Here is a 16,648-nt window from a genome sequence, read left to right on the forward strand (position 1 = left end):
CAGCCAATAGAAACTCAGAAAATTTTAGTAACATAAAACTAATTCCACTGACTTTCACAGTTATTTCCCCTACAGAATTTCAACAATGGTTTAAGCATTTTTCTTTCTGAATAGGAAGGTTCAGTCTTTTAAAAATGCTGGCCCAGAAAATTCTGCTTTCTAGCTGCTAATGAAAGACTATTCCTAACCAGATCCTGTAAAAGCAGCAGGTTCTTAAAATTAGCTCTCCATCTCATTTACCAAGTCTGTCCATATGTGTCAATTCTGCTTTAAATACAGACTATATTTTAAAAACTATAAAAAACTTTCATCTTTAAAGACACTAATGCTCTGGAAGACTTCAGAACTGTTCAGAATGGATTTCTACTCTTACATAAAATTCTTTTTCAAAGTCTACCAGGCAAAGAACAGAAAGAGGAAAATCTACCAAAAATAAATATTTTTAAGAAGTATGTGCATGTCAATTAACTCAGCATGAAACTGCAAGGACTTATTTTCACTGCTCGTAGCTGTTACTACTTCTGGTTGGGAGGCTTACGAGTTTATTAAATAGAGTAATTAAACCAGAGTACAGTTTCACCTGCATTAAAGTGAAATGCAGCAAACACCCTGTGAAGACAGAAGTTCATATTCCCTGTTGCATTCATCATCTATCATGATTCATGTGCTTATAATACACTTTGGTGCAACAGAACCAGTAGTTGTATGCTACTAAAAATGCAAAGTCTATGCTTGCATCTGAAGAACTATGAAACTTCCATCACAAGTATTAAATAAATAACGCTCAGAGCTTCCAAACTGTGTGCCATAAAAAAAGCTCATCATGTATCAGCTGCACCAACAATTAAACTGAGAGCAGCACTGAGTAACTGAGTTGGAGGAGTGGGCAAAGAGCCTCTTAAAAACACCCATGGATCCAGAACTTTTACCTCAGAAACAGAATGAAGAGATAGGCTATTCAACAGAACCCCAGATTGGGGATCAGCTGCATGAAGGCAGAGAATTCCTCACCTGGCTAGAGAGTGCTACAGTTTTCAGTGTCATACACGAAAGGATTTAGCCCTGAAATTGTCTGACCTCACTTACAGCAGACTGCCAGCAGTCCATGTAGTTAAGAAACAAACACTCAACTCCTTAAGGTCTGTCACACTGCTGTTGTATTAGAAAGAAGGCCAAAAAGAATCCTTATGTCTTGCTATAAGGTGCCTCTAGCAGAAGCATACTATTCATGAACATCAAAGATGAGCAAAGCAAGGGTAACGGTAGTTTCTGGAGGAAAACAACCCAACCACCAACCAAAAAACCCCCACCCCAAATGACTAATACACAAGTCTATTATTGCCAACTGTGACTTGGACTGCAATTCTATGTAAATGTCTTGGGGCAGAGTTCTGCAATTTTAATTTCCTATTCTGGTTCAGCACAAAGTGACACAAAAGATGATGCCAGCTCAGGAGAGAAATAAAAAGAAAAGCATACTGCTAAGTGTAAACCCACAGCCCCAGCAACACAGAGAGTAATTCCCTGCCTTATCTGTGTTCAAAAGGTTGTTTTGTTGAGTTTTTATGTTTAGTTGCTTTTAATAAAAAGATGTGCATATGCACATACGTGTACATATAAAAAATGTGTGTATATGCACATATATATGCATATACATGTGCATATGTGCACACAATCAATTTATATGCACACACACATAAAGACACGTATTTCTGTACGTCCATGTGATGTCAAAGTGAGAATGCTCCCTTACCTTGGGCTCTTTTAAGTAACAGTGCATGGCCTGAGTCACATCAGCAGCATGAACTGCATTATGGTAAGGGTTTTGACTGTGATAATCTTCTTGAACCATAACTGCGGGAAAATAACAAATATCCAAATTTAAATAAAATAACAATTTTTTATGTACCATTTTACATGTCCTTGTTAGGCACAGAAATATGCAATATCACAGGTTACACACACATAAAAGTGTCTAAGTTAATAAATTGTCAGTTGAACCACAACACGGGTATAAAAGATTTTTATGTGAAAAAACAGTATTTCCTAAAAGAAATCAACTACATGTAAAGTCATTTCAGAGCAAAAATTAAACAACTTGAAATCAATATATAACCTGAGATGCTTTTACTTTGAGAACTTCCCAGGAAAAAGCTCCCTTTGATAATCTAGCCTGCCTGAATGTTGAGGCAACCTGAAATACAAAATGGAGATGACACTATATACCAGAAGTATCATGCCTTGAAAACAGACAGGACCAGAGAAATTAGACACTGCCTTCCTGTCATATGAAGTGATTTTCTTTCCCTTTCAGGAGAGTGGTCATGGTAAGCCACCTCTACAAAGTTCAGGCATCTTCTCGTACTCAGGCAAAATTAAGCCTATATACAATTTGGAAAAGAGTATCATTTACATGGTCTGACTAACCACTCCTAGATTCAATATTCCCTATTTAACTTCTTCTTGTCTTTCCTCCATCTTACTGTCTTTAAATATCATAGGTAGAATACTTCAAAGGACATCAACATTAACTTGAGTACAAAGAGTGACAGAAGCAGTGTTAAAAAGTACAGAGGGGGAGAAGATCTGAGGCACAGCAATCAAACTATATTCTAAAGTTTTGCCTGATATGACACATTAGCTCTTTTAAGCAAACCTCAAAAGAACATTTTCTCAGCTGACTACAAGCTCTCAGTCCCATTCAAACAAACATGCCCACAACCTCTTTTCCTACTCAGTTCACAAGCCAGTACCTTTAACGTAATCGTGACTGTAATGTTGGAATGTTACTGCCATGGTATTTGTGAAGAGCTGTGGTTCGTGAGAAGTCAAAATACTTGCAACCATTGTGTAATGTCAATAGTACTCAACATATAGCTGACATCTCATATGGAAAATAACAAAAACAAGCATCTTCAATCTCTATTAGCCTGCATTAGAACTCCCTTTCATCTATTCTAAGTTAAGACTATCATTATCTTTTGATAACCAGTTAACTGATGCAGTCACTCCTAACCTGTCTTTCAAGCACTGTCACTTGCTAAATCTCAACTAACCAGGAAAGAAGGAAGATGAGAAAGACAGAACACACAGAGTTACAACTTAAGTAGCCTCAGACCAGATTTCTATCACAATTTTCTTCACATCCACTGTATCAGCCCGCAGGTCAGCTGATCTACCTTTTTGAAACTGGAAGGAACTGAGTCAACTTTAAAATAACATGAAATGCAAGATAACCGAAATTTTTTTATGGCTGAAAGAACTAAATGATGAAAACAAAAACACTCCCTTCTTTGAAAGAGGAGAAAAGTATTCCAAATGTGATTTCTCTCTTGTTAAATGACAGCTTCACAACCACAAAATTGTTTTCTATGACATTGTGAAAGCCTGCTAAAAGGGACCAGAAACTTCCTTCTGCTGCTCAGTCAAAAAATTATAATAAAGGCATCCTACTTTACAGGAAAAAAGGCAATGTCACAAAAGAACTGAAGGAAGTCTCACACCAGCATCTGTGTCTATGGTACAGGGATGCAGTAAGACAGCTTCTTCAGCTGTGAAGTGACAGTACCATGTGGCTGAAATATTCTGTATCACACATACAATTCCTTCCAATTGAAGCACCCCAGTGCCACAGGCCCCAACATTCGAATAAAATTGTCTTGCGCTCTATGAAGAAAGTATGCCCACAGTACAGTACTTATTTGTAGGAGAGTTTGAGCAAACAAGAGGTAGCATCAAATTGGCACCATGAAATATGGCCAAGCTGGCATGTTCAATATAGTTTGGCATCTCTATAATGAACTTTGGAAATTAAGATTAAAACAGAACGGAAAATCAAAGCAAAGAAAGGAGCTTTCTAGCCTTCCCCAAAAAAAGTGTCACACAACGTCAAATATATTCCTGTGGTTTTTAGATTTAATACAATACAGTATCTGCTACAAAACTACTAAACTTGTTAATACTTGCTTGGATTTAACACGGAGATTTCTATAGTCACAGAAACTTTCAGAGATTGTCTCAATCAATATAATTTAAATCACTGCACAACCTGGACTGCATCAGTATTCTTCAAACTTTATTGCTAAACTGTAACCAGCAATTCAGTTAAGGTATAAAAATGCAGATAAATAGCAATATTCATCATAATAAAAAGCCATATTTACCCAAAAATCTACGAAGTTTCATTGTATCTAACTGGAAGTGTTCAATCAGTCCATGAAGATTAAACAGATGAAAGGTTAAGCTGACTAGACTGTTTCCTAAAAATAAGATGAAAATACTAATTCATTGGAAGCCATGAAACCAGTGACTCTTTCATAAGAAATTTACTATTTCAAACAAATTTGTCACAAAAATTATACAAGCAAATTTCTCTACACCAATTTATGATAAATATATAAATCTTGCTGCATAAGATTCCATTAGCTATCTCCTCTATAGTGATCACCAGTGTTTACACATAATCATAATGCATTCACCAATTTTCCACTGCAAACTGATAGGAGGAAAATGTTACAGAAGATTAAAAAAGCAACAGGCTTCAACATGCAAACTTGTTACAATGGTATTTAACTTTATAAATATCATGATGAATCACAAACAGACATAGAGCTTAAAACCGAATGCAAAAATAATCAGATAAAAAAAAGCTAACCAACACCATCAATCAGCGAACATTATACATATGCTCTCATTTTCATCACCATCTAAACAATTTCTTATTTCACCAAGAACTCAAAAAAAAGTTTTACGTTTCTGCAGGAAATGTATACTACTACAAGCTTTCAATATACTTTGTCTACTTATAGCTATAATATTCTAATCACTTGCAGTGGTAAAACAAGTAAAACTGCAAGAGTCAGAGCAACAGCCTGCAAATGTTTACTTGAAATAACTTGCCCATTTACTCTGCAAACAATATGTAGTGGTAGATAACTCAGTTCTGGTACACTGACTCTGACAACCGTCATTTAGCAGGAACTAAAGAACCTAGCACAGACAGAAACTGAAGTATACAAGGACAAAAAAAATCTGCTAAATCTCACTTACTACTAGGCTTGATATATTTGCATGTGCATGCACTTCCACAGAATAAGATCTGCAATTCTTCAGTCTTTATTAATTTGTTTCTTACAGGCTCATCCTGGGCAGCTCATCAAGCAGTATTACATGCAGTATTCTCTCCTTACAAACTTTCAAGAACAAGACCCCCTGTTCAAAATGCTCTCCGAAAATGACTGTGATAGGATGTAAAATGGATGGCATAGGAAGGCTTCCACTACAGAATCTGTACTAGTAGTGTCTAAAATGTATTTGAAAAAAGTGCATTTTAAAGGTAGATAAGGCCTCTTATAAGAAGGATGGTATCAGATTACTCCCATCTAATAAAATAACAAAATAAGCTATGCTTACAAAAAGTTAACTTGCACAAATAGCTTTTTCTCATTCAGTTATCTAAAGTTTACTATCTCTATAAACTTTCTATTAAAAAAAAAATTCTTCCTGTTTTCATTATTTGTATCAATTTTCTTATCCATTTAAATCAAACTGCAAAGATACTACTTTTACATTAGATTAAGCCAAGCACCCCTTCAACAAAACAGGAGAGAAAATGACCTTTTGGCACCACATTTTTCTTTCTGAACTTTGCCTCTTTCTGCTGACTTTAAGTACTCTAACTGCATCTCTGCTACCAGCTCCATTTGACTGATATAAAACCTCCATGAGCTGCCCTCCATTTGCATTCCACATTGGCACAAATGTCGCCATGATGTGGACTCACTCATCTCTTTCCATTCTATTAAAAATGCAGCTTCCATTGCTATGATTATAATACAAAAAAACTTCACCCTACCCACTGCATCAGCCCTCCCTACTCTTTTCCAACATATTTATGGATCTCTTTTCTAACTGTCTATAACATCATACTTCGATTTTTTTTAACAACTGCAGTAGTTCCTACCACTATTTGTAACAGGTGCACAAAACTAACCATGATAGTCTCTTCCTTTTTGTATTTTGTGCAAGCTATGAGTACAGCTACTTGTTTCCTCAATTCCTAATTCTTTAGGTATTCTATTCTAATTATGCATTCAAAACAACACACATTCTCATTGCACTAGAAAGTAATAAAACTATTCCAACATTTAATTTAACAGAATACTTGCTCAATACAAATGACCTTTTGAACACAACCATATAAATTACCAGCAATCCATAATTTTTTTTAAAAAAAAAACCACAACAGAAAGGACTAAGTTTATATCAATATATCAAATTACTATCAGAGAACAGCAACCTACAAAGTACAAGAAAGGCCCTCTTCTACAAATCAGTCATTATTACCAGTGCTGACAGTAGCAGTATTTTAACAAAGCACACTAGATTAAAGACTATTAAATCAAAAAGTACTGCCTGATGAAATATGTGCTTTTAAGTGAACAAGCAATCACATACTGCAATGCAACAGCAATATAGTTATGCTAAGAGATAAACCACAAATGAAACGGCAAAAATAAACTCACCATTTGTCAGTCTATCAAAAAGAAAAATATCAAAATTCCAATTTCCAACCTTCTCCAGCATACACTGAAAGAAAACACAAAAGCTGTCACTTTTTTCCTCAATATATGTCTATCTTCCTGTAACCCAGAGGAGTAGTTAAGATTTCAGAGACAGATGCAAGTCTTATGATTTCTATATACAAAAAATAGTACTGAAAGAATAAATTTGTCTGATAACTGAAAAACTTCAAAATACATGTTACAAGTTTAAAAGCTGAAGAAAGCCGAGAAGTGACTTGACAGAACTGGTTGGTGATTTTCCCTTCATCCTTCAGTCATTCTTACAAGAAATAAGACACAATTTAAAACCTGGTTAAAACCAGAGACAGTATGACAGAATGACTGTGCATTCAGACTTTTTTCACTTCAACTTTTGCAACGAGCTAGGGAATTATTCTCTGTGTAGTCATTCACCTAATTTTCTCTCTTTCCCTTGCTGTTTATAGAAGTTATATATATATGCTTTACCAAACATATGAGCTTTTAATTTTTTTCAACAAAATGGCTTTTGACATTCTACCGCACTGAGCTAGCACTTCTTCACAGCTGCTCCACATGAACTGCTCTTCCAGCAAGAAGGATGAAGAACAGCAAGGAGCCAACAGTACATGAGCCCTCACACCAGACTTCAGCAGTCACAATCTTTGTCTCCCCTACCGCTAACAGAAATACCTGTCTAGCACATTTCACAACAGCTACTTGCCCTCTCCTATTCTCATTAGATTGTTTTGTGATCCAATTATACATTCTAGCTTTTCTCCATCAGCCATTAAAATCCTGCTACCAGAAGAAACATTAGCATTAACAAGATCTTTCTACTATTAAATTACATGCACATTTTTTAAATCCATCCTCCAGCTTATCAGATTCTTTCTATACTGCAGCCTGGTCACGGTCAACATGGATACGTTCACAGTATTATAAGTATATAGCTTCTCTGTGTCAAGATGACACAAAAAGCATTACATGCATCAGTAAGATGACAGCCTTTGGGATCTTGAATAACCTGAAAAACCTTTGCTGCTCACTCCCATTCAGCACTATCCATCCTCTGACCCCAGTATACTAGACTTTAATCCAACTAGATGGTCTCTTAGTACCACCCATCTTCCCAGTACTTGCTTTTACTACAGCACAGCCGTATTATGGCTATCACACTTTTCTAAAATTGTCTACTAAAGAAGTCAGATTGGCATAATAATCTTCTGATAAATCCATTTACTGTGTTTTACTGAGTTTTCACTAGTAGGTAGTCACTCTTCCAGATGTTCACTAGGGAGGTTAGACTGAAAATGAAAATGGGGCAGAGACTGGGGGGGGGAGGAGTTGTACAAATTGACCCATTAGATTTCTTAAATACAGATACATTTTCCTTTCTTCAGTTTATCTTCAATTACTAAGGGGCATCCTACATCCACTATTTATATATAAACAAACAAATCAATAGCACACTAGCCACACAAGCTCTAAAATTATCCCAGTAAACTTGTGGGTGTTAAAGGAGTTTGTTAGAAAACATTAGAAAATTTTGGCTGGACTTTATTAAGATATATACAAATATATACACACACAAATAAAAACACACATATATAAAAATGTACATGCCTAAAGTGTTTATTTGCTTGCACTTTTAACATGAGATGTAGTTATATACTAGCAAACACTTTAAAAGACATACTTAAAAATCAAGCAACCAACCTTTGCTTGTCCATTATAATCATCATCTAAAATGTTTGAAGAATTTGGAACAGTGATACCACGGAAAAAACGGGAAGATCTCAGGTATCGCTGGAAACTAAGCAACCTTCTCACATTTCTCGCAGACACAGACACCTCGATTTCAGAATTTGCTACAAAAAACAAGAACATAAATACTCTCTCTAAAAAACCTTTACCAAAAAGACAACTGTTGAGGGAAGTTTGGTACAACAAAGGCAATGCAATTTTTGTGTGTGTGTCAAACATTTCAGCCACAAATACAGGTGTTTTTATTAACAATAAATGCAGAGAAAAGCTTTTCTGTGAAGAAAAAGAAGTATTTGTATCACAGCTGAAACTTATCTTTAAGTAACTCTGCTATTGAAAGGACAGCAATACTATGGAAACTGTGTTAAAACTCAGAGTACTACAAAGCTTCTTTTCAGAGAACTGCTCTAACGTATACACATCCAATCACTGTCCCTAGCGAATCGCATAAGATACGTACACCAGCAAAAGCACATCAGTAATTGTGTTGATACAGGAGTTATGAGCAGGTTTTGAGTACATACAAATAACTTTTAACACAGATTTTAAAGCTCAGAAATTCTAGCTTTAGTGGCAAAGTTTTAAATACATTCAAGAGACTTCGGTGCACTTGCAGACCATCATGTTCAGAATCTCTCTTCTGTCAGACAAGTACCAAATTTACCTTCACAGCATATGTAATTCCCTTTTCCAGGGCAGTGAAAACACTATAGAAAATTGGTTTAGCCTGTTTTCAAAGATTAATGTGAATATTTTGCTTTACTCTCATTACTGGTTTATTCAAATGACTGATGCCAGCTTATGTTCAATTCCATTTGATATACTTGAAGTGTTTTAGAAACCTGAAGATCAAACTACACATAGCCGGTTTCTCTGCAATAGGCCAGGTATTTTCATTCTGAAATCTGTAACACCAAGCTTAATCTTCACTTTCTTCTCAGCAGTACCCCAAACAACAGTTTTATATAACCAGCAGTCAATAATCTTGATATTCCCCCATTCTGCCCAACATTAGTCATATGAAAAAAAAGAAAGAAAAAAAGAAAATCTATTAAGTAAGAAAGTCAGTGCAAAGACGCTCACTTCCAAAAATGCAGATCCTCAATACCAAAATGAGCTCACCTTTATAGTACAGACCTCTTGGTCCTTCTAAGAACAAGCCATATTAGAAATTGTGAAAGTAAGCAGTTACAATTTTTGTTGTTTTAGTCAGTCGAAAATATTTTACTGGGAAAGATGTGGTCCTACTAACAACATCAGTTAAAAAACTCAGTGATTTCCAGTGAAAGCAGTTTAGTTCTACAGAAGATAAATCTTTATCCACATAAACTCTCTCCCTGCTGAAGTTTTAATGTACTTTCTGTTCAACATTAGTTCATTAATATATTTATTTCCAAATCTACACTAATAAAGCACCTCTGAACAGAACTTACAATTATACTAACACAGAATATCTAATAAAATGCAGGAGCATTTCACAGTCTCAGCTAACAGCGATTAAAATGACCAAACTGGAATACTCTTTCAGATGTGGCTGAAATACTTCATATAAAGATGGAAACTTCAGTATCTTGATCAGTTATCTAAGGTGTACTCCATATGATAAAGGTTGCTTATAAAGCAACACCCATGAGTAGAGCATGCAAATAGATTCTGCCACACTGCATTACTCTACTAATATTTCTAACCACATCCACTAACATGAGATTACAGTCTGAGCACTGCCACCCTGCAGAACAGAGAAGCAGGGAGCAATACAGCTGCTCTTGTTACATGCTTTGTAGGCTTCAAGTAAGAAGTTTTACCCCTTCAGTTTTGATCCAGTCCTTAAAACTGCATTTCAGAACAGAAGTCATTAGGTTGGAAATAAAATCATATTAAATGGGTATATTTAGGTCATAAAATGATCTAAAATGTCCAGTCACATAGAAAATCTCAGTAAAATAATCATTTAAGTAGGAGAAATCAGCACTCTTCTAGAAGTGCAAACAGTTTTCTTGATCATAAGTACTCTTACAGATCTATAGTTAACAAACACCTGCTTTTGTTGTCATGCTACAAATAAGTCTGTCACAGACGCCACCTGTTAATCTTTGGCAGAACATGCCTGCACTCCACCTGTATTTGTGTTCATAAAAAAGAAAGAGCACTGCTCCAGCTGATGTAATTCAAACAAACTAAAAAGCCTGTTTTATTCCAGCTTTCCTGGTAGCAAAGCTGCTATTACAGAATCACAGAACAGCTGACATAGGAAAGGACCTCTGGAAATCATCTCTGCCACTTAGACCACACTGCCCAGGACCATGTCCAGGTGGCTTTTGAATATCTCCAAAGATGGAGACTCCACGTCTCTGGGCAAGTTGTGCCAGTGCGTGGTTACCCTCACGGTGAAAGAGTGTTTCCTCATGTTCAGAGGGAACCTCCCGTGTTTCAGTTTGTGCCCATTGCCTCTGGTCCTGGTACACTGAATTCTCTTTGCACCCTCCCTTCAGGTATTTATACAAATTTATGAGATCCCCCCTGAGCCTTCTCATCTCTAGGCTGAACAGTCTCAGTTCTTTCAGACCCTCCTAATCAACCCCTTAATCATCTTCCTGACCTTTCATCAGACTCTCTCCACTATGTCCACATCTCCTTTGTGTACTGTAGAGCCCAGACCTGGACAGAGCACTGCAGGTGTGACCTCACCAGTGCTGAATAAAGGGGCAGGATCACCTCCTTCTACAGCTGGCAGTACTCCTTTCATGTAGCCAGGACACCATTTGCTTTCTTTGCAGCAAGGACACATTGTTCAATTTGTTGCCTACCAGGACCCCCAGGTCCTTCTCTGCCGTGATGCTTTCAGGCTGGTCGGCCCCCAGCCTGTGCTGATGCTGGGGGATTGTTCCTCCCCAGGATCAGGGCTTTGCCCTTCCCTTTGCACTACTGTTCATTCCACATGTTGAACCCAAGTTAGGAAGGAACAGCTTGACCTTATCAAGCAACAATTAGAATAACTTCCAAATGAGAAAATACATTTTGAGCCTTGCCAGCCCTCTGCAGTTCCAGAACAGCTAATTCAGAGGGACTACGCCAACCCTGAAAGTAAATTGCTTTCTCTTTAACAGCTAAACATTTTCCACAGGACAATTAAGAATAGGCAAGTCAGATGTGGAGGTTTGACAGGTAATTAATGTAAAAGGGAGGCTGAAAAAGAAAATAGCTAGCTTTCAGGGAAGGGGGAGTGGGGGAGAGGGGAAAAAAAGCCCACATAGATTCTTCAGCTGCAGGAACAGCGATAACATCCATGCATGCGGTTTCCTTTTCCTCACAGATAAATTATTATGAAGGATACAAAAGTCAGCCCCTTTGTGGTTCTGGCAGACCAGCAAAGGCAAGTTTGCAGGAAGGACTGGTAAACTGAATGATACAGTTGTGTGATGGAAACTTGGCATTTCCCTCCTGGTACAAGCAGAAAATTCATTTATATGCATGATTAATATGAGAATGTCAACCTACCCTCTCTCTATCACGAGTCACGAAACGAGATGCTAATTTCAGAGGCCCTACCAAAGCAAGGTTCAGTAATGTATTTATAATGGCAAGAAGATGGTGAAGGATGAAGAATGCATTACATTTGTGCAAGAAAAACCATGCTGCAAAACCATCCCTCCTCCCAGCCCAAACGTCATTTCATTTGGAGCTTTCAGCATGCTAAATAGCTTTCTAAAATCCAATAGTGACCATTTACTCATAAGAAATAAGGACAGTTTAAGGACAAACTAGAATGAGAAAAATAAACATACATGACATTTACAGCCTCGAGAACTGAAACAGAATGAAAGGAAAGTCAGGATATGGGGCTTGTTAAAAAGCATTTACAAGTCCCTTCAATGCAAGAAACCAGATGACAAACTAGGCCTTTGTGCCTAGTCAACAGCAGCTCTCCTACAACATTCTTCTTCTGTTCTTCACTCTTCGTGACCCACTTTCAGTTACAATATCACCTATTTATTACTCCTGAGATTTCTTTTTTATTATTAAAACTATTATATTCTTGTTTCTAGATATTTTAAGTGAGATGCTGGTATTATGAAAAAAGTCTCTAAGAAAAAAATGAATAATTCTGTTTACTAGCGTCAGTTATTTTGCTACAGTTATGCAGATACAGCAATAAAATAAAATCATGCGAGTTGCCTTCATGCAACAGATTTCATCTGTATTCCAAGATACTTATTTTAATCTCTCTTCCCACTCCCAATCTTTTAAGTGTGCTATACTTTATGAAAACCTAAAAAAAAAAAAAAAAAAAATACAAAATAATTTTATCACATCTCACAGGGACATTAAATATTTATTTTTCTCATGCTGAAATAAAAATACAAAATAAGACAAGTGACAATCACTTACAAAATCATAATATACCGACATATTTATTCCCTGAATTTCTGCCTCTTTCATATTGCAAGGGCAGACAACAAAAGGAAGAATGATAACTTAACTACGGTTTAGTTTATCTTTTTATTAATAGAAACATTAAATTGGAGCAAAAAAGCTTCAACTTTCTTTTAATGTAAAGATAAAGACTCAGAGCCTCTGATGGGGTCCTGGTCAAAACAGGGCTATCCAGCATAAAAACTGAACACCCATTTCTTCCCTGCTACAGCCCAAAAGGTAAATAAGAAATTATTCATGATAAAAATAATTGAATTTTGTTATTACCACCAGAAGGAGCTTAACTGAGGATCTCAGAATCACTGCCACTAACAGAAAAAGGAATTACACATTTGCGAGAATCATAGAATCATAGAATAGTTGGGGTTTTCTTATGTTTGAACGTGAAACCAGAAATTTTAGGTGCACAGGTCCACCAGAGGAGTTTTTTCACAAAAATAAAAATCAAGGAAATCTCTTCTTCTCTCTCACAGAAGTAATCTCCCACAATTTTTCCATGTTCAGACCAACTACACATTCATCATTTTTACACAGCAAATACTATCTCCAAACCTGACATATCTGAGAGTTTCCGCTACAGGTGAATATTTTAAAGAAATATTCAATTTCACATGCCAATTATAACCGTATTTCTAAGGTCTTCCACGATACAAATCATTCTCTATTTATGCATCACCTGAAAGCATTACTCAGCATTTCACACCACTAGAGGGACCCAGCAGCATTGTAATTTCACATCCATTCCCATCAAACCGTGAAGAAATGCATTACAATAGATCTGTGCACATTTAAAAACAAAAATAAAATTAAGTCCTGTTATTCAGCTCCTTACATTTTCCACTCATGATTTGTATTTTAAAGTACTTTTAAGAAATTCAGTACTGAAGTCTTACATAAAACTATGATTTTGTTTGGAAGATATAATTTCAGCAAGGATTTTAAGTTATATATAAAGACTACTGGTGTCTTAATTACCTTCCTTAGAACCACTCTGAAGCCCTGCTTAGCTTCACTTTAAGGCACTATATCCCCTCTTCTGCTTAAAATAAAACATTAAGCCAGACTGTTTCATTTTTCATGTACCATATATATGTATTTATGCATTCATGCTTCTTTTTCTTGATCACCTGAAAATATGCTGTTGAGTTAAAGTTTAGTTAAATAAACATCGGTTTGCATGTGTCTTCTGACCCCACTGGAATCAGAAAAATGTGTTAAGTTTCAACAAACTCTAATAGCATCACAACTTAAAAAAAAAAAAAATCTACCATTTTTCAACAGATCCTCCCTAATGGAGGGCAACTGCTAGGCAGCACCAACACCAAAGATAACTCCTTTCCTGAAGGGTCTTGAAAAATTAAATATTGCATTAGCAAAGTACAAAGCAACCGAAGGGTAGAATAATTCAGGCTGGAAGGGACAGAAGAGAAAGTCTAAAAGTCCTTTGGTACAATTCTCTGCTCAAAGCAGAGCTAATTTGAAAGAAATTACTCAAAGTGCAGCAAATACATTACTTCAGTATGGATTAAATGCTAATTCTCCAGTGGCACTGTAAACCACTACACAGCAGCAGAAGGGTAAAGAAAACACTGTGAAAAGGTATCTAAAGGATTCTACTTATACAGCTCTCGAATTTTGGCTCCTTTTAATATTTCTGTAAACACCTCAGGAAGGATACAAAATCAAGTGAATTGAACAATGCCATTCCTGTACTGAACTGCATAACATTTTCCAATTATCTCAGGACTACGAATTAGTATATACAAGACATATTCTTTTCCTACCAATTTACTGAATCATAACCCCAGCAATCCTGCAGTTGTGTACTTTTTTAAACCTGAATCCACCCACCAAGCAAAGTAAATCTGTAGCTCACAACATAGTGTGAACTAACAAACCTCAGGGAAGCAAAATATTTAGTAGACTATCACCAAAATACGCATATATCCCTCATAAAAATGGGTTATGCTGTGTTAATCACGATACTGAAGCTTTTGAACAAGTACACAACATAATGGTTCAACTCTTTTCCCTGAAGAAGGATAATGTATTCCAGACCATCACCAAATCCTTCACTCAATGTCTTCTAAGAAAGCACTGTTCTTTGGTAGCCTAGAAATCTCTGATTCTACAGTCAGGGAATGACAGAACCATCAAATAATGCTTTCTGGCTACCTTTCCCCTGAAGAAATGAAAGAATTCAAAAGTAACACATCATGGTTGACAGAAAATTAATACCCCTTAAAAGTCTGTATGACTGTCAACACAAAAATCAAACCAAACGCAGAGATTAAAACAAATGAATTTTCACATGCTTTGTGCCAAATTGGCCAATTTTTAACAAACAAAAAAAAAGCCTTTAAAAATAAGGAACACATTGGAAAGGCTCAAAACAAGAAAAAAAATGGAACGTGACTGTGTCTTCTTCTAAGGTCAAATGTACCTCAGCAATAAAACACTGAGTAAGTTGTAGCAGAGCAAGATTCCAGAGCACACAAGCTTGAAAAGAAGTTATAGGTAAAATAACAGTATAGGATAGCAAAAGGAAAATAAATACAATTAAAATAAAATTAATCTGTCCTGTATTCTTAATTAGAAGCTTCTACCCTGAAATCTTCCTTAAACAAGCTCACTTTTTACTTTATCTTCACTGCTTTCTTTTGGTCACAGCTGTATTTAAGACATTTTCTGTGACTTCTCCTTGTGTGACTGGATTCTCCACACTAAACCAAAGTCAAAATTCCTCTCACATTGAGGAAAACCATCTATTTGAATAATCTGGATTGTGAATAGATGGCAATTTCAGAATCCATCCTTCACAGAAAGGCAGCTTTTAAACAAATCTCTTGAGTACAAGCTTTTCACTCCTCAGTGCTGGCATTTTCACAGAGAAACAAATACTTCATTCAACCTACGACCACACAGAAATCTTCTTGCATGACACGATTAATTCTGAAACTAACTCTTCACAGTAGACTGTTGAACAAGACAGACAATTATTCTTAACCAGATTCAGTTAGGTAATTCCTCTATTTTCTTGAATATAAAAAAGGGGCATTTAACTTCACCTGGACTATGCTCATTTTACCTTAACCTCTAGATAGTATTGTCAAAACCATGATCAGGTGCTGCTACACACAGATTTCCCAACTATTTAAGGCAATCAATTTGGATCTGAACTTGTCTCCTCTTTGACTTCTGTCCTCTCACCCAAGGAAAGTCTAAATTCATTGTCCAAGGTAAAGCTTTTCCAATGATTTGTAAGCAGAAAAAATGGAAAGTTTAAAGCAACACTTGCAAGATGTAGATGCTGACATCTTTTCAAGATCTCAGAGTAGCATGCAAGATGTTCTGTGAACTGTGATTTCCAAGTAAACAGTCTGAAAGTTGTATACCAAAGACAAACTTCGGAATTTCTTCATCTGTTTGCACTCTTCAAGAGATTTATCCATCATCTATTAAAGTCACCTAATCTCTTCCTTTCTCTGCTTAAAAAGCTCCACATACAACTAAGAACCACTTTTCAACGAAGTCTTAAGTTCCAGTCACATCATTCTGTCTCTTACGTGAAGGACTGTGCTGTAGGCAAGCAGCAATTTGATTCAAATTTGGGTCATTCCTAAACATTTACAGAAACATACCGATTAACTCTAACCCCTCTGTCTTCAAAGATATTTTAACTCACAAATATGACATCTGGTTATCTATAAAACACAAAAAAGCCACACGTTGGCAACATCACCATCTCCTCATAGAAGCTCAGACTAGAGTGACACAAGAGAATTCTACAAACCTTTTGACAAGATCTTATCTGTTCTGGTACAGACACAACAGGAAAAAGCAAGAAGAAAAAAATGTTTCCTCTCCACAAAACCAAAGTATTTGGTTTTTATCCGGTTCTCCCA

The 16,648-nt window shown here is 36.2% G+C and overlaps 1 protein-coding gene across 1 annotated transcript in view; it reads right to left on the minus strand.

Annotated features, from left to right (window-relative positions):
- PDE7A (phosphodiesterase 7A) overlaps positions 1 to 16,648 on the minus strand; it is a gene marked incomplete at both ends in the record, with an annotated part of 72,853 nt that overhangs the window by 5,209 nt on the left and 50,996 nt on the right. Inside the window, 4 exons of the mRNA XM_080610940.1 lie at positions 1,754 to 1,854; positions 4,164 to 4,259; positions 6,525 to 6,588; positions 8,262 to 8,413. Of these exons, the coding sequence (XP_080467066.1) occupies positions 1,754 to 1,854; positions 4,164 to 4,259; positions 6,525 to 6,588; positions 8,262 to 8,413 (413 nt within the window). The remainder of the gene's footprint in view (positions 1 to 1,753; positions 1,855 to 4,163; positions 4,260 to 6,524; positions 6,589 to 8,261; positions 8,414 to 16,648) is intronic.

Source organism: Psittacula echo (assembly GCF_963264785.1).
Source record: "Psittacula echo genome assembly, chromosome: 2".
NCBI lineage: Eukaryota > Metazoa > Chordata > Aves > Psittaciformes > Psittacidae > Psittacula > Psittacula echo.